Genomic DNA, 19,767 nt, shown 5'->3' on the forward strand with positions numbered 1-19,767 from the left:
TGAGTTTATCTGTAAAATGAGATTGATAGTCCCTCATTTATGGTTTACAGTTAACCCACATAGAGCTCTTAATACAGGGTTCAACTGTTAGCCACAGTTACCTCTCCTTCCATCTCTGTTATTTATAAAGATGGGTTATTCATATCTATAATGATATTACTAAATGTTAATGATAGTTGTTTCTGAGTGATGGGATTTGGGGTGATATTTATCTTTTTCACATTGTTCTATATTGCTTGATTTCTCTTTTACAATGAATAACACAAAGCTGTCCTGTAAAAAATACAAATTTTAGTTGTCCCAGACCTTCTTTTGCAAATGAAATCTCAATTGTGATGCCTGAAAATCTATATTTTTAAAATGCTCCTCAAATGATTCTGATTACATACCAGGTTTGGAAAACAGTTGGCAATGAGAACTTCCCTCCACTTAATTTTAATTAATATCTTAGAAGCCTCGTAATGTGCAACTTAGTTACACAAGGTCTTCCTGTCTGGTCTATTTCAGCACTCTTGTTAAGAATCTGAAGAGTTGAGGGTGCTGATTTTTGTGAAAAATCAGAGTAAGGTTTGGGGTGCATTGTACCCATATGAGATGGCTATTTTATCCCAGGACCAAGAAAGAAAAATCAGAGTAAACAGAAATTTAGTCTTAAGGCAAGAGTCTTTGAAATTGGAAGGGTATGGAGTAAAGCAACAGGGATGAGCCAGCACATGTTGGTTGATAATGCTCTGGAGGAGGAGGGGTAAGAGGATGGTAGCCATCCAATAGCATCACAAGGTATTTTTTTAATTAAAAACAAAATTTTAAACATCAGGAAGTCAATTTTCCCTCCACTCACCCCAGAACAGGTGTGTTGCTAAAAAAGTGCCACCTCAGCTAAGAAAACCCTATCCATAACTATGTCACTAGTTTACTACAAACAATAAATCCTCCATGCTCCAGAAGTAGACTTGTTTTAAAACTCATTGTCTTTTGGAAAATGGTGGGGTGTCAGGTTAGTTTTCATAGTTACTGGAGCTGGATCAGCACTTATTTGATAATAGTCACTGTCTCGCAGTCCTCCTCAGTCACAGGGCTTTCTGTGACTGTTGATTCTGTAGCAGTGGAGAATTCATTTGGACTGTGCCCTTTTGAGACTGTGAAGTGATTGTATCTGGTATTAAGGTGAGGAAGGTCACGGCCAGTACAAAAAGAAAATCAAAACCAGTGTGCTAGAAGGCAGAGCGTCAGAGAATCAGATTTGGGAAATTACGCAGTGTGGCTCTTAGATGATATCTCAGTTTAAGTGTCTGCTAATGTTACCTCAATAGCCTTCCTTCAGGTTTATTGCTTCAGTCTTATTCTGCTAATCTTTTTACATTTACCATAAGAAAATTGGCATTATGATACCTTTCATTTACTTCTCTTGGCTTCATGTTTGCAGTTTATGGGATTTTCAAATTACCTCTCTTGTGGGTAAATTCTTAGTAATATACGCTCTTACTTTAAAGAATTTCAGATTCTTGAGTAGTTCTCTTCAGCTTTTTTCATATAATGATTCAACAGTTCTATACATTACTCAGTGCTCATCACAGTAAGTATACTCTTAATCTCCTTTATCTGTTTCACCCATCCCCCCACCTCCCTTCTGCCAACCACCAATTCTCTGTATTTAAGGCTCTGTTTCTTATCTTGTTTTTTCTTGGCTTGTTTTGTTTCTTAAATTACACATATGGGTGAAACCATATGGTATTTGTCTTTCTCTGACTTATTTTATTTAGCATTATACCCTCTAGATCTACCCATGTTGTTGGAAATGGACAGATCTCATTCTTTTTCGTGGCTGAGTAACCCGTCCCTCTGTCCATCCCACATCATCTTTATCCTGTCGTCTGTGGATGGACACTTGGGTTGCTTTCATATCTTGGCTATTATAAATAATGCTTCAATATACGTAGGGTGCACATATCTTTTCCTACTAGTATTTTTTATTTTCTTTGGATAAATATCCAGTAGTGGAATTACTGGATCATATGGTAATTCTATTTTTAATTCCTTGAGGAACCTCCGTACTATTTTCCACAGTGGCTGCACCAGCAGTATACAAGTGTTCCTTTTTCTCCGTATCCTGACCAACACTTGTTATTTCTTGCCTTTTGATTCTGGCCATTCTAACAGGTGTGGGGTGGTATCTCTTTGTGGTTTTGACTTGCATTTCCCTGATGATTAATGATGTTTAGCATCTTTCCATGTATCTGTTGACTATTTATATATCTTCTTTGGAAAAATATCCTTTCAGGTCCTCTGCTCATTTTTAATCAGATTATATGGGGTTTTTTGATGTGGAGTTGCAGAAGAAATTCAAATAATATAGAAATTATTTCTGTATTTCAGATATTAACCCTTTATCGGATTATATCATTTGCAAATATTCTTCAGGTTTTCAGAGTTTCAAAAGAGTTACTTAAACCAGGAGGGATATTTTCCCTGGAATTGCAGATTACACCTTTTGTGTATAAGGATTTCACTAAAAACCAATCTAAGTGGGGAAAAGACAGTAGCAAAGGAGAATTTGAGACCTCCTCTCAGGGAAAATAGCAACAAGACTGGGTAATCTTGTTTCTGCTTTTCCTCTGGGAAATTTTATGTAGGGGAGTTGGTGGGACATGTATGTATACTCTTCACCCGTGAAGGCCTACCTTTCTGAACCTTAGAATGCAAGTTAAGATAGAACAAAAGGAAGTAAGTAAACAAGTGCCTGCCAGTTTCATGGGTAATTTACATCTCCTGTGTTACTGAGCAACTTTGTCCTTCCTTTACCTGGGCTTCCCCGGGGTCATCCTTCTCAAACTTGAAAAACTATTAGAGAGCCTGAGATCCGAGATATAAGATGAGCATGGTGTAGTTCCATGACATGACAATTTTACTTATGGATTTGAGGATAAATATATTTGCATTAAATATACATATATTACACATGTATTAAAAGGGATAAAGTAAAAGGTCACATGAAGGTATTTTTATATAAATTTTTTACTATAGTAAATATTAATACAAAAAAGTATGTAAATCAAAAATGTAAAGCTTGGTGAATATCAGGAAGATAAACTATGTAACCGCTAATTTATTTTGATAACTGCATACTTTCTTTTTGTATGTGATCTTTTCCCATTCTCTTGCTCTTAACTTTCTGAATATACTTAATGTGTCTCCTATAAGCAACATATAGTTGGGTTTATTTTTTTCTGTAGTCTGGCTGGCAATCTTTATCTTTTACGTTAACGTCTTTGGTGATAATATTTGCGTTAAAATCAATCATATCACTGTTTGTTTTCTGTTTATTTCATCTATTCTTTACTGCTCTTTTTCCTTGTCTTGCTTTTATTTTATTCATTTTTTCCTGTTATATATTCATTTACTATTTATTTTAATGATTATACTAGCAATTACACTATACATCCTTAGTCTTTTAAAGTTTAACATTAGTACTTTCACCACTTCTGGACAACAAAATGATTTTAGAACACAAACTCTCTGTGTCCTCCTCACAATTTTGTACCACTTATGTTATTTATTTTAATGATAATAGTAATATCTTGTGGAATATTATATTTATATATAATATATACCATATAATATAAAAGAGAAAAAAGGTAAATTTAGTATTTTGACAGCAAAAAAGGAAAAGAACATGGCAAGCAGGCTTGGGTTCACAGAGGATTCTGGTGGGAAGAAGAGGAAATTCTGTGTGTAAATACTGACCTATTTACCCATACGCCACCTAACAATGATTCTCCAACTTATTACTCATCTATTTTATTGAATTGTCCACAAGGTGTGTTTTAACGTCAACTTGAAGGGATAAAAGTTAAATATTCTCAGAAACGTTCTCCTATATGGAAGGAATTAACTTTCCCATATGGCTCAAAGTTATCAACTTGATTTTTGTGTATTTTTGTGTTGTTTTTTTTTTTAAGTTATCAAGTTTTTTACTCATGATACATATATTGCTTTATAATTTATAACATCCTGCTAATTTTTTTCTTACAGAAATACACTTTCGGGAAATGGCCTCTAAATCTTGGCTGAATTTTTTAACCTTCCTTTGTGGATCAGCAATTGGATTTGTTTTATGTTCTCAGCTATTGAGTATTTTGTTGGGAGAACAGGGTGATACCCAGCCTAATATTCTTCATAATGATCCTCATGCTAGGCACTCAGATGATAATGGACAAAATCATCTAGAAGGACAGATGAACTTCAATGCAGATTCTAGCCAACATAAAGGTATGGTTCACTTTATTAAGGTGTAAACAGAAACAGTATTTTTCAGTCTGTGTGTTATAAGAATTGGAAAAAGCTATTTATGTGAATTTTGTTGTACACAATATTTTTGATGAAAATGAGCTTAATTCCCAATATTTAATGACAGCTCTTGGTTTGCCTCAGGAAGGAAATTGCTAAAACCCAGATTTATTTAGGGAGTAAGATATTAATTTTGATTTTATTTTTAAGTAGAGACAGTTCAGAAACTGTAATTCCAGGAAAGGCAAAACTTTTCAGATTAGATTTTTTTTGAAAATATTTATTCAGTCTGATTTTGTTGTCATGGTTTATATCTGTGTCTTTAGTGTTTTTGCTATTATCTTGTTTTGGTCTTAGTTTTTGCTTTGTCTTGTTCTAGAGAAACTCAAGAGGTATATATAAATCTCAATTTATATTTTTTCAACTTATATTTTTATCAGTAACTAATATAACTAATCTTTTCACCTTTTAAGAGGCATAACATATAACATATAACATCTAAGGATATGTTATAATGACTTCATTTTCTCTTGGTTTCCTACCTCTAACCAGATGTTCTCAATTGCGTCCCCTACGTGCCAACATTTAAATGTTGGTTGTCTCCAAGTTTCTGTCCTTTAGCTGATTCTTTGCTTATGTGATATCATCAATTCTCATCATTTTAGTTTCCATTTATTCTTTACTGTCTTTATCTTAGCCCAGTTCCAAACACTGTGAAAAAACATTAACATAATTCAAAGATCTCTGCAAATGTGATTTATTTAACAGTAAAGAATACAGCAGCTTGGAAACAATTGGAATTCTGAGTTGCAGAGGGTCCCTCCGTTAGGAATTGTTTCCTTTATCTTTTTGGTAGTAAATACCAAGCAGAGGCTGAGGGATGAAGTGTACCACATCCTGGTTGAGTTATATGAACTAGCAAGCACATGCATACTATTACAAATTATGTCATGTTGTATAAACGTTTATATAACTGATTCAGCTCTGAGTAGGTGCTCTGTGTACTTATCATAGAGCAGTTTGATCACTAGACACTTGCTCTGTAGCCTTGCTCTGGATTGTTAAAGGATTGGCACCATGCTTCTCTACTAGTAGGGTGTGTCAGGTCAGTGTAGGAACATATATTAGGTCCCTACTTGTCCTGCGTGATGGTCCACATCTGTTTCAGCTAGAAACTATGAAGTCATGGTAGGTGTTTTCCTTCACTTACCAATCAATCCCATTTGTCATAAGTTCCAGCATTCTGCCTCTTTACCATTTTTCAGATTTCTTCTCAGTTCATTTCCCCTAGTTCAGGCCTTCACTTATACCCATGTACCTGCACTCAAACAAACTTCACTATACCTTTTGTCCTTTCTTATTGTGTAAAATGTAAAATGAGCTTCTACTCATTTAAGGACCTATTTTCTGCATCATCTCTGTTTTCCCTGATTTTGCTCTATCTCCCCTTCTCTGTTCCAGCCAAGTTCCCATTCCATTGCTCTATAGGATTTAGCAGCCACTGCTTTCTTTTTCCTCAGGACATTGAACCCTTTTACATACCTCTATTATAGCATGCCAGGGTCCACTACAAGACTGAGTTCTTCTGTAGCAGGACATGTGCCGTGCTCATCTTTTCATCTCCTGAACCAGCACATGCCTACAAAGTAATTAATGAAGGAATAATTACAAAATGAGAAAGAATATCTACCAGATCCCAGCAGTGGGGAGAAGGTTGTCTTATATAAAGTGAAACATTGAGAATTCCTGCATCTACCATTTTCCCTCTGCATCCAGTATTTAGTTTATAGCCAGGAGATTGGGCTCCTCAAGTACATGAAATGTGAATGCTCTCTGACTGAAGGGTGATTCTGTCTGTTTTTGAATTGTGAATTATTGATTTTCAGAAGGACATGAGAATATTTTCAAAAATTCCATGCCCAACCACACCCAACCATCAGTTAACTAGAAATTTATGCCTCCAGTTACTAATTTTTCACAGGACTAAGTTTTTGTAACTCACTGGTTGACCTTAATTTTAAGGATCTGCTTCCTTAGGATTCTGCCTACAGCATTACTACAAAAAGTATGGTTTTGCAGACTCATGCTGGTCCACAACTACATAAGTATTGAAACTGGGACTACAGAGAAACTTTCAGGGTAATTTAACAGAGTAATTTTGTCTAAATCAAAACATAAGAATTAGGATTTGTATTTTATATTTCTTTTTTTAGTTTTATTTTTCTAGTAATTCATTTTTAGCGTATTTATAAAAGTATAGGTCTCTAACTATTAGAAATAAAAATTGATCCTTCACCAAGCACTGATCTAGAATCTTAAAATTGGACTCTTCCTCTAAACCAGTGATACTCAATATGTGATCCTGGCCTGATGGTCTGAATTGTTTGTTACCAGTCTGCACCCAGATAAGGAGCTTGCACCAGGATGTAACTCATTTAAGCTTACTGCTTTGTTAAGTGGACTTTTTTGGAGGAAGAAGTAATATGTGCTTTATATTCTGGCATGGCTGCCTATTTCTTTACAAAGGAGTACTTTGAAAAACACTGCTCTAGACAATCTTGGAAATACTATTGCTGCCTGTTCTGTTTCTGACTGATGGATTTGCATTTTGGAATGAAATATGTTACTATCAAAAGTAACCTCAATGCTGCATTAACTCCTCTTCTTCAAACTGGGGTAGTCATGAGAGCCTTTTTTAAAGCCACCTAAAGATACTTGTATAAATTCATAATAGTGAATCTTGTGGACTCCAAAATGAATTGTTATTTTCAGCAGCATGTCTTTCCTGTCCTTCAGAAGTTTGTTTAGAGGTGCAAGAAATTCCTGTCAGTGTTCTGTTGAGAACTAGTTGAAGCTTTCTTTGTAGAATGAAGTGAAAAGCAGATACTAAGACCATGCTTTATATTTATACCAATCTCCAGGAGAACTTGTTAAAATGCAAATTCAAATCAAGTAGGTCTGGGGTGGGGCGTGAGATGTTGCATTTCTAACAAGCTCCCAAGTGATGCTGATGATGTTTGGTCAACGAACCACAGTTCAAATAGTAAGAATTTAAGTCGTGGTGGAAATTCTTGTTAACTGCAATGGATCTCCTGGATAAGACTGACATGAAACCAATAAATCAGAATGTCAGTTCATATAAGGTTGAGTTTTGCTTTCTTTCAGCTAAATTACTGATGGTAGAAAGGTAAATAGAAGGGGGTTTTTGAAATTGTTTAAGAAAATTTTTCTTCAATATAATTTATTTGAATTTTACATCTATGTGAATATAACTCTAAAAATTTTTTGTTTAATAGATGAGAACACAGACATCGCTGAAAACCTCTATCAAAAGGTTAAAATTCTTTGCTGGGTTATGACAGGGCCTCAAAATCTAGAGAAAAAGGCCAAACATGTCAAAGCTACATGGGCCCAGCGTTGTAATAAAGTGTTGTTTATGAGTTCAGAAGAAAATAAAGACTTCCCTGCTGTGGGATTAAAAACCAGAGAAGGCAGAGACCAATTATACTGGAAAACAATTAAAGCTTTTCAGTATGTTCATGATCATTATTTAGAAGATGCTGATTGGTTTATGAAAGCAGATGATGATACATATGTTATACTGGATAATTTGAGATGGCTACTCTCAAAATACAACCCTGAAGAACCCATTTACTTTGGGAGAAGATTTAAGCCCTATGTAAAGCAGGGCTACATGAGTGGAGGAGCAGGATATGTACTGAGCAAAGAAGCCTTGAAGAGATTTGTTGATGCATTTAAAACAGACAAATGTACACATAGTTCCTCCATCGAAGACTTAGCATTGGGCAAATGCATGGAAATTATAAATGTAGAAGCGGGAGATTCCAGAGATACCGTTGGAAAAGAAACTTTTCATCCGTTTGTACCAGAGCACCACTTAATCAAGGGTTATCTACCTAGAACCTTTTGGTATTGGAATTATAACTATTATCCTCCTGTAGAGGTAAGTTCAAAAATTTTATTACTGTATAAATACTTAGACTGACTTTTGTTTACTTAAAAAAAAACTAGCAAATAGTGTGTTTCTTTGGCACCAATAACTAAGAATCTCCTTTACTCCTTTTATATAGAGTGGCAATGTATAACAAAATAGATGAGAACATGAATGTCAGCACTAGTAACTCAGTAAATATTGCTACTGTTACCTACTATTTATTGCCTATGTCACGCACTAAAAACGTAGCAGTAAATATGGCCAAGTTCCAGTTCTTGTAAACCTTATAAAAGTATATTATGAACCTACATTCTGGCTACAGAGACATACAGTAAACAGGCAGACTAGTAAAGATAAAATATGATTTTAGGTAGTGGTAAGTGCCCTAAGGTAAAATAAGGCCAAGTGAGGGGATAGAGAATGACCCAGAGTGGAGCGGGGCACCCTAGTTTGGGTGATCAAAGAAGGTGTCTCTAAGAGGTGACTTCTGAACAGAAATCTGAGTGAGGTTAGAGAACAGGCTGTGTGAAGAGCCTCCTGGGCTTCAGGAGCAATGTGTGAAAAGACTGTGAGGTTTAGGAAGACCTAGATTCAAGTCTTCTCCCACTTAATAGTTCAGTGACCTTGGATGGACAGAATTTGCCCAATTTCTGAGCCTGAGTTGCCTCATTTGTAAAATGGACCAGATCTACCTGTTACATTCAGTTGTGATTACAGTATAGTACAGTGCCTATTGCACTGTAAGCATGTAATAAGCCTTACCTCTCATTTAACACCTTAGCCTCCATTCCTGAGGATTTTATCTAAAATACATTATTTTATTAAATATCTCAGCTAAATGTTTAAGAAGAATTAATATCTTATACCCACCAACTAGCTTTACCATATGTTAATCTTTTGCCACATTTGCTTGTTTTTTTAAAAGAAAAAGGGATAGGGACGCCTGGGTGGCTCAGTCGTTAAGCATCTGCCTTCAGCTCAGGTCATGATCCCAGGGTCCTTGGATTGAGCCCCGCATCGGGCTCCCTGCTCCACGGGAAGCCTACTTCTCCCTCTCCCACTCCCCCTGCTTGTTTTCCCTCTCTCGCTGTGTCTCTCTCTGTCAAATAAATAAAATCTTCAAAAAAAAGAAAAAGGTATAGATACAGTTGAGTCCTGTGTGTACTTCCCCAATCCAGTTTTCTTATCTCCTTCCTCAGTGTTAACCGCTATCATGAATTTATTCGTCATCACCGTGTACATTTGTATCTTTTTTCCTACATGTTTATGTATCCATAAGTAATATATAGTATTGTTTTTTAGGTTTTTACATAAATAGAATTATTCCATATATATCCTTGAACATTTGCCCTTTTCATACAACATTAAAATATATCCACATTATTATATGTATGTGCTTCATTAATTTAGGCTGCTCTGTAATCTAACATGAGCGTATGTAATTTATCCATTCACCTACTGATACACATTTAGTAGATTGTTTCCAGTTCATCACTGTTAGGAGCATTGCAGCAGTGAGTGACTGACTGAAGGACATCAGGAATCATGAAACCTAGCTTTTAGATTCAGATCTGTTACTGATTAATAATGCATGTAGGCAAGTCATTAGTACTGTGTGCCTTCTTTTTTCTGGCCCTAAGATACAAATAATACACTTCATGCTAGCATTCTCATTTTCACAAGCCAGTGTTTTCAAATCATTATCTAGGACAGTGCTTCTCAATTGCAGGCTTTTTTGCCTGCCAGAGCACATTTGACAAATTCTGGAGACATTTTTGGTTGTTAACTGGGAGACTGGCATGGGGTGGACATTGCTACTGGCATCTAATGGGTAGAAACCCACAAGATTGTAAACCCACTAGATGCTAAACATCTCACAATGCACAGGATGGCTTCCCACAATAAAGAATTATCTGGACTAAAATGTCAGTAACACTGAGGTTAAGAAACTTTGACCTAGAACATTTGACCCAATCTTTAGACAATCAGCTTTAAAAGGAAATGTTGAAGCAAATCACTACTACAATTACTGGTATGTTCTTGGTACTTACACAGACACAGTAATTCCTTACAGTAATTCTGCATTTAATAGGTGACAACTGAGGATCAGAAAAGTCAAGTAGTTTGTCCTGATGAATAGTCTAGGCAATATTACAAACCATGCTGATTATAAACTCTTGTGATTTCATCATGAGTTCCCCTCCATGGTTAATATGTGCCCCAAAGGGTTGGGGGGTGGGGCTGAGGGATGTTAGAATAAATATTCTGCTGTTGGGATAAAAATCCATTTTAATAAGTAGTTTAAAGTTCAGTTCTACGTAATGAATCTGTTTGAAACCTTATGCTAGCATTTTATTGCTCTTGTGGATGCAACAGTATCCTAGACAGATGTATTCCTAAGTCTGCTCTGTGATAGTCTATTTTTGTTTTGTTCTAGTGAGGTACTACTTTGATTTTTTTTTTAAGATTTTATTTATTTGAGATTGAAGGAGGGAGAGCATAAGCGAGAGAGAGTACAAACTGGGGGGAGAGGGGGAAGGGCGGGAGTGGCAGAGGGAGAGGGAAAGGGAGGAACAGATTCCCTACTGAACAGGGAGCCCAAAGTGGGGCTTGATTCCAGAACCCTGAGATCATGACCAGCGCCAAAGGCAGATGCTTAACCAACTGAGCTACCCAGACGCCCCTGAATTTTTTTTTTGATGTAAACTTTTCTTAGTATAATCTGACCATTCCAAGATTACTTCTTTCCTTCTTAATGCTGTACCCTTTCCCACATAAAAATATATCCAAACTTAAGAACATTACAAATAGATATAACAGAGACATCTAAATGCATATAAGATTTTACTGAGAGTATCTGCTACTACATACAGTAATAGCAAAGGGACATGATAATTGTCACTATTTTGTAACCAGTAAAATATCCTCCTTTCCTTTAAGAGTGCTACACACAATTCCCACCTACAGATAGGGTGTACCTAACAATATACTTTATATGAACAAAATAAATATTTCTGTGGTGCATCTTTTATTTAAATTGTAGTGGTTTTTAAAATGGATGCAGGGGCACCTGGGTGGCTCAGTTGGTTAAGCAACTGCCTTCGGCTCAGGTCATGATCCTGGAGTCCCGGGATCGAGTCCCACATTGGGCTCCCTGCTCAGCAGGGAGTCTGCTTCTCCCTCTGACCTTCTTCCCTCTTGTGCTCTCTCTCATCCTCTCTCTCTCTAATAAATAAATAAAATCTTTTAAAAAAATAAAAAATAAAAAAAAAAAATAAAATGGATGCAAAATTTTATGTTCTTTCTATAAAATTTCTTCAGTTATGTAGAAGACAATAAAATAGACTTGGAAGGACCAAAATTGACCCAGCTTCCTAATGTTGCCTCTTCTCTCCCAGGAGGTTTAATACAAACACATGTGAAATCCAACTTCTCTTAGTACTTATCCGTCATTTAATAAATTTTCTTCTCCATAAGTAAGTTACTATTTTCAGAGTTATCCTAAATCTCATACATACACTTTTGCTCTGTAGTAATCATGGAAAACACTGTGGAAAATTTTTATTTTAGCAAGTCAGTGTGTGAGATATAAAGCTGATGAAAGAGTTATGTTCTTAAATTGGTTGTTTAGAACTTACTCTTCCTGCAGTTCCCTTTTCACACCACCTTCTCACTTCCCTAGAATTGAGTTTATTCCCTAGGACTAAAGTCAGCTCCCTAGGAATAGACTTTTCATCAGAGAATTTATAATCAGTCTTAATACAGAGGATTTAAAATGTATATGTGTATAGTCTACATGTAATAGTGTATATAGACACACATACATATATACACACACGTGTACACCAACACACATATATACATATGCCCCTATATGTGGAATTGCCTTTTTTATAGGTCAGAAATGATCAAATAGGATTTATTCTGTTCCTCAGTTCTAATTACATTAACTATAACCCATCTGAAACTTACTGATACATGGTTAAGGTTGAGAACTCCTGATTTTTCCAAATTGTTAACTGATTTTTCCAGTGCCATTTTTTTAACTAAATCTTATTTTCAGTAGTGATTTAAAATAATCTCCTTTATCATATACTGTAGTGTTACTTGCAGTAGTAGGATTGGTGTCTGGTATTACATTTCTATTCTGTCATCCTATTTGGTTTTGCCTCAGCACCGTATCATCTTAAACCTTGTAGCTTTACAGAATTTTGAAATTATTACTCTAAGAGTGTATATTCCTTTACTTTTTCTTTCAAATTGTTTTGGTAACACTCATGCCTTTATGTTTATGTATTAATTTGTCAATTTAGGGACAGTGAATATCTTTGGGATTTTTAAAATTTATTTTAGGTCTTTTAGTAACTTTATAGTTTTCTCCAGATTTTATTTCTTCTTAAGTATCTTATGTTTTTAATATTTTCACTACTATTCTACTTGGGCTCTTTTGTAATTAACTGGTATATATATAAAAGCTGATGTTTCTTAAAAGCATCTTTAAAATCTGGCTCTGTTCCTGGATTCTCTATATCTGATGATTTTTTACTTGACTCTCTTGAGTTTAGGTGGTAGCCATTATTATATGCAAAGAACTATTTTCTAATAGTTATAGCTGTTTTCTTTTATTGTCTTTATTGCTTATAAATTGTAATAACAGAATCCTCGTCATCTAGTAAAAAAAACAATAATGCAATAGAATGAAACATAATGCAGTAAATCTTACCAAAAATATTATTATAGTATTTCAGGGTCATATAAAGTTGCTTTCAGAGAGGATCAGCAATTTAAAATTCACTGCTATTGGTCTAGTCTTTTTAGTTTAATATGTACTGGCCAGCATAGTAGCCAGTAGCCAGGTGTGACTGTTGAGTACTTGAAATGTGGCTGGACCAAATTGAGATGTGCTGTCAGTATAAAATTCATTCCTGATTTCAAGAACTTAGCACAAATAAAAAGAATGATTTCATTAATTTTTAAGATATTGATTGCATATTGAAAAAAGAATAATAGGATTTACTCATTTGAAATATATTCAAATTCCTTTTTTTTTTTAAATGTGGCTACTAGATTTTGAACTGCATCATGTGGCTCACATATATCTGTTGGACAGAGCTGATTTGATGATCACAAGTTGACTTATCATTTTACTTTTCAGATTTGTTCCTATCCTTCCATTGCCTAAAGGTGTTAAGAAGTAGGCACCAAATAATTTTCTAGTGCCTATGTGTTTGTCCAGAAACCCCACATATGCAGTGTTTGTTTCAAAGGAAAGTTCAGAGAGAAAGCCAGAGAAATACAGTGGACAATTCCCTGATAATTTTTACTGCATCGTAAGCTACCTACTTCCAAACATGAATTATTAAATGTTCAGTATGAATCTTCTCTGGGAACTTGCCAGAATATCTTTCTTCTTGGGTCCTTGCAAAGACTCTAGATAGAGTCTGAAGTTTTGTTGGAGTCACCTGGGTGAAACATTCTCTAGATACCAAAATAATCTTAGAACTGTTTAATTCTGGGGCCAGTTTTGTTTTTTGTTTTGTTTCTGTTATGTTCTTTTTTTTCTGTTGTATTTTTTTTTATTACTTTGTTTTTGTCTTTTTTAGACCTGTTCTCATACCAACTCTGTTAGGAATCTATATCTGGACAAATGTTTAACCTACTTACTGAGGACCACCTAAATGTGATTATTTTGTCAATAATGTCAACATTTATTGAGAATTTACTATAGGCCAAGCTGATTCCAAGCATTTTACATATATTATCTCCTTTAAGTAACCATCTTTTGCAGATGGGGAAATTGAAGCTTATAGAGATTAAGTAACTTGCCCTAGGTCATACACTAGTAGGTGGAATTTGACCCTAGTAGACAAACTTTGGATTCAAACTTAGATTTGACTCAGTACGTCCTCTCTTAAATATTGTACTCTTTGGGTTGATGTGCAGATGAAGTATTAGGTTGCAGACACATAATGGGCAAGGGTTTTGTAGTCATTGAATGCTCCAAAGGTGTCTTTGTGAAGTTGAGCCACACAAAAAGTTAGAGTGAGAACATACGAAGTTTGAAAGCAAAACTTGGAAATAGAGCTTCATCCTTTGTCTAGCTGCCCCTTTCATTTGAGGAAGTCTCAAGATTTTTTTCAGTGAAAACACTGTAGAATATGAAAGAATATTATTTCAGGTCAATATATTTTAGCAGTTTTCATGTTTAGTTTTAAATCATTAAGAACTCTAAAAACTCCTGGTTTCTTCCACAGGTCTAATAAATAAGGTGCCTCTGCTTTACCTTGCCAACTTTAATGCTTGGATTCTGTTAAAATTAATGTTTCCTTTATCAGTATGTGAATATTGTATGTTAATTATGTACTGTTTCTTAATGCCTGTTTCTGCTACTTTTTTAGGGTCCTGGTTGCTGTTCTGATCTTGCAGTTTCTTTTCACTATGTTGATCCTACAACTATGTATGAGTTAGAATACCTCGTTTATCATCTTCGTCCATATGGTTATTTATACAGATATCAACCTGCCTTACCTGAGAATATACTAAAAGAAATAAGTCGAGCATACAAAAATGAAGACCCAAAAGTAAAATGAGAACTCTTGAAAGAAAAACATAAATGAAGAGGTAAACTGTCTAGCATTGCACTGAAGAACTTCTACATTTCTGATACAGAACACTGGAATCCCAGTGAGGAATTCTTTCTAAATGAACATTCCATATTAGAAATCTTTCATATGAATGACTGTAAACTGAAGCTTTAAGTGAGCTGTGAAGTCTGTTAAAATGTGTTTTGATACAGTAATATATATATATATGAAAAACTTGTGTTTTTAAAATGTGGCCAGGCAGAGGATCTAGAAATGAGATTTTTGTTTTCTATTCTTGACCACGTGTATTATTTTCACTGAGAGACTAGAACATTTAAATTTTCTAAAACTACACTGCACATATTAATAACACAGATGATGCTAAATAGATCTGCCTTAAAGAAAATTTTAGAAGGAAACAGTGTTGCTTAATGTTATTTATAAACTCAAGACATGAACAGTATGATATAAATGAACCAAACCCCCCCCCACACACTCATACATGTAGGTTTTGTCTAATGAAAATTTCCTGTGACTGTAATTTCTTCCAGACAAGGTAAAATAAGAATGGCACTTATCCTAAAGTGCATTAATAAAACCACATTTTGAAATTATATGGTCCTTGACTGTATTATATACTTTGTTCTGATTAGTAGTTAATGTTTTACTGAGTCCCCGTTGTCTCTTTTCTAAATATGTTTATCTTTGAATACAATTTTAATTATTAATATTTATTTACTCACAGCATTAATAGCATTCTATAAATGCATTTTAAAATATTTTGTTCTCAAATTTACCCATTGTTAATTGTGGGTAATTAATAAATAGTAAATTTAATGCTATTTGGGGATGCTTTTCTTAGATCAGTTCCACTCTCAGGAATTACTAAGTGACATTTTAAATTGATTATTTAAAACTCTTTCCAACTACATAATTATAGTTCCTTTTGTTATCATCCTGTTGAGAGATGAGAATTTGTGCCTTTCATAACTTGTTTAAAGCAAAGTTTAGACATTCAGTTTTAGGCTCTGAGGTGGCTATTACACTGGCAAAATAATTTGAATGTACAATTTTGACGAGAGTTGACTAAAAACATTAGAAAAACAGAGTGCTTAAAGAAACTGAAATATGCCAGGTATTAAAAGACCAAATACTTAATTCATGCATAACTGCCTGAATTTTGATGCTGACTTATTATTTGGGGTGGTTTTTTGTTTGTTTGTTTGGGGTTTTTTTGGTGTTTGGTTTTGCCAGTGGATAATTCTAACAGAGCAGAATACCCAATTCAACACTGTCATCAAAAATATATTCATAAATATTTCATTCTAATTTTAGTGACCTTCGATTTAAAGAATTTCTGGAAGGAAAGAAAATTTTAAGTTTTGTTTTCTTTAGCAATATTATCTGAGTATATCATAAAAGAATATTTTGCAGAATTTCTATAAGATTATCTTAAATGTTAACAAATGATTTACATTGTTTATCATGCTAATTTTACATGGTTGTCATGCCATTGAATCTGCTGCTTAGCTAAAGAGTTTATATTTATTGTGCCAAAACATGTCAAAATCATGATCTCTTTGGGTGGTATGTTGAGAGGATGTTCATCTTGGTGACAATTAGTGGTAATTATGTCCACACAGTGAAAAGTCACACCAGTTTTTACCTTAAATTGTCTTTCATTGTTTTCATGACACTGTCACCTGCCAGAATTTCAAGGCATTCATTCTATTCTTTGAACAACTCTTCACCTTGGTGTGGATATGAATTTATTTATAGTCCATATATACTACTTTCTAAAAACCTTAAAATTTACTCATAGTAAGTTAACATTGTGATGAATCCTGGGGTCTGGAGTCAGACTGCCTGGGTTTAAATTCTTGATCTATCACTTACTAGTTTTGTAACCTTGAGCAATTTACTTAATCTCTCTCTGTGCCTCAATTTTCTCATCTTAAGGGACAGTAATACTATCTACCTCACAGGATTTTTATGAGGATTAAATGAGTGAATATATGTACAACTTTTAGAATACTTGTCTGGCCCAGACTATGGAGCAATAAGTATAAGGTTTTATTATTCTGTTACCTTAGAGTGTAAATACTTGTTCTAAATGAATGAAAAAAATTTGCTTAATTCTAAGATATTCTAATTCAATATCAAATTAGATATTGAAGGACTTATTTCATACATTTCTTATAATAAGTAATAGCTAGTTTTTATCTAATGCCTACTGTGTGCCACGTAGTATGCTTTAGATATTCTGTGTACATTAGTGTTAATCTTCACAAATTGGGTGTTCTTCCTATATTGTAGACGAGAAAACTGAGGCTCAGAGAATTAAAATAATTTTTCCACTGTCACAGAGCAAGTAACAGAGCCAGGATTTATGCTCAAAGCCTGTGTGTTCTTTGTACCATGTCAGCCTTGAGGTTAGTCATTTAGCACTATTTCTTTCCATTTTTACTTAATAACATGTGTGATCTCATACATCAGCCAGTAATAGACAAATTAACCAGCCAGATTGGCATAGTGACTCTCAAATTGTGGTTCTTCTACTCTTGCCTGGGAGCTTGTTAAAATGCAGATTTCAAGACTCCAGTCCCAGAAATTCTGATTCTAGCATGAGGCCCATTAGTATGCATTCTTACCAGATTCCCTTGGTCAGTGGTTCTCAAAGTGTTGTTGTTCCCAACTAGTAGTATTTGCATCATCTGGGAACTTGCAAATGCAACCTCTCCTGGGCCCCACCCCAGACCTTCTGAGTCAGAAGCTCCAGGAGTAGAGGCTAGCAGCTGTCTTTTAAACAAGCCCTCCAGGTGGTCCTATTCATTCTAGTTTGGGAACCAAGACCTGGGTGATTCTGATGCAAATGATCGTTGGAATGCGTTGAAGATTTATTGCCCCTTAAGTAGGATATCTTTGAAAAGATTTAGATGAAGCATATTTTAAATCTGTGTCCTCCAAGATCATATCATATTAAATTCGAGAGACTTTAAAGATAAGTTAAAGGGTCCGTGGATCATTAATTTTTTGACAAAATTCTTTAGCTTCTTCAGATTGACTAATACCAGGGCCCACAGTAACATGTAATTCTCCCAAGTTTAGTAATTTAACAATTGGGGCAGGAAGAGTTTAAGTACTAGTAAATACATAATTCATTAAAAGCATACCTAAATGAGTGTCCTCACTTGTTTGTAAAAAAAACTTTCCAGTTAATAAAAAACTTTAAATGGAGGTAGCAAAATACTGCTTTATGATATGCAGAATGTTTTTCTGCCAATTCATACTATCAAAATTTCATCACTTTCAAAATCAGTTGACTGTCCTATATGACCTAATACAGCAAGAAATTCTCCAAGTATTCAGTAGAGAACATACAAGCAGATTTCATGATGATAACTTACCGTCTTTTAAATTAAGATCTTTGTCATTTGGATAAATTATTTTAGTGTGGTCTCAAAACATAAAGCTTTTGCTATCTTTATGTTTCCCAGTAACAGTAGACTTATATTTCAAGTGAGAAGTTCATAGATGATACAAAGCAGATTTTTGTCCCAGAGTTCAATTATTTGTTTTTAAATACCTTAAACTTCAGAGGAATTTTTGTTACTGTAAGATGATTCAAAATAAATCACTGGCCAGTTTTTAGTATTTTTTGAAATACGGTAATTGTATTTGAGCATTAAATTTGTTAACTGATTATTTTCATAATTGTTTCTTGAGTATTAATTTTTCACTTCCTTGAGCCTATTGAACTATAGTATTTCCAGGTTGAGACTTGAAAAAAAAATGCCTCACTTTATTGATTAGATCAAGTCTATCCTTTTGTTCTTCATTTAATTCAGTTCATTAGAGTATTCTATCTTTGACAGTTTCTTCTTCTTTGTATTTGTTGCCCTTTATTTTCTTTACAACTAACTACCCCTAATGCTGCTTTTGCAAGGTTAATTTGGCTGTAATTAGTGATTAGAATTTGTATCACTTACTAATAATTTTATACCTGTTTAACTTTAGATTTCCCTAGGAGATTGGAAGTAAAAAATCTAAGAATAATGCCTGCTGGCTCTCAGGATATTTGCCCTACTTAAAAGTCTGCAGTTTTAAACAAATTCTAGATATACAATTAGTAAATGAACTAAAGTTATTTGGATTCCATTTCCTCTACACCTTTTTCTCAAAAACAAACCAAAAAAACTCATTTGCCTCATTTCTCTATTGTAGGGCTGACAGAAACATTCTTAAGCAAACTGGGGGACAACCTGTGGTTTATTTTATGCTAAATGTAACCTCTATTGATTTAAGAATATGACTTACATTTATATATTGGAGTTGAAATAGAAGTTTTAATACAGATTAGATTAAAAAATCTTTACAAATTCTCTCTAGAGAAACCAACTCTAAAACTAGTTTCAGAAGTAAATAGTGCTCTGTCTCAACTCCTTTTACCTCTCTAGTTTTTAGTTTATATCAGTTCAGTTTAAATAACTTTGCAGGGCCCTACTAATTAATATTCCATATACAGTATTTATTAGAGGGAAACTAATCTTACTGCTAAGCAGTGTGTTATATTACACAGTGAATATTTGTGTTTTGGAATTTAAAAGTTATGTAAGGTAGTAGTGTTATGAATGGTTTAAAAATGTGTGGTGACTTGCTTACTTTAAGTGGTCCACCAATAAGTCAGAAAAGATGTATTTTTAAATATGTTTTTAAAGTGCCTTTTGAACATTTTTAAACAATGGATTTAAACAACCACATAAAATAAATTACCATGTTTAAAGCTGTTTTATCTGATTATTTTTAACTGATATAAGAGTTATGGGAGACACTAAGGGGTAGTTTTGGGGTTATTTTGCCAAAAATATTAAAGTATTTTCCCATCAAAGTTACTCAATTTGAATAGGCTTAAGTAGTTTTTACTGCAATATATATCATTTG

The 19,767-nt window shown here is 34.2% G+C and overlaps 1 protein-coding gene across 1 annotated transcript in view; it reads left to right on the forward strand.

Moving 5' to 3' along the window:
- Window positions 1–19,767, forward strand: part of C1GALT1 (core 1 synthase, glycoprotein-N-acetylgalactosamine 3-beta-galactosyltransferase 1) — a 36,391-nt gene that overhangs the window by 13,487 nt on the left and 3,137 nt on the right. The window contains exons 2-4 of the mRNA XM_035723239.1: window positions 4,033–4,269; window positions 7,584–8,251; window positions 14,641–14,863. Coding sequence (XP_035579132.1) covers window positions 4,033–4,269; window positions 7,584–8,251; window positions 14,641–14,832 — 1,097 coding nt within the window. The 3' untranslated portion in view covers window positions 14,833–14,863. The remainder of the gene's footprint in view (window positions 1–4,032; window positions 4,270–7,583; window positions 8,252–14,640; window positions 14,864–19,767) is intronic.

The sequence above is a fragment of the Zalophus californianus genome, chromosome 12 (genome assembly GCF_009762305.2).
Source record: "Zalophus californianus isolate mZalCal1 chromosome 12, mZalCal1.pri.v2, whole genome shotgun sequence".
NCBI lineage: Eukaryota > Metazoa > Chordata > Mammalia > Carnivora > Otariidae > Zalophus > Zalophus californianus.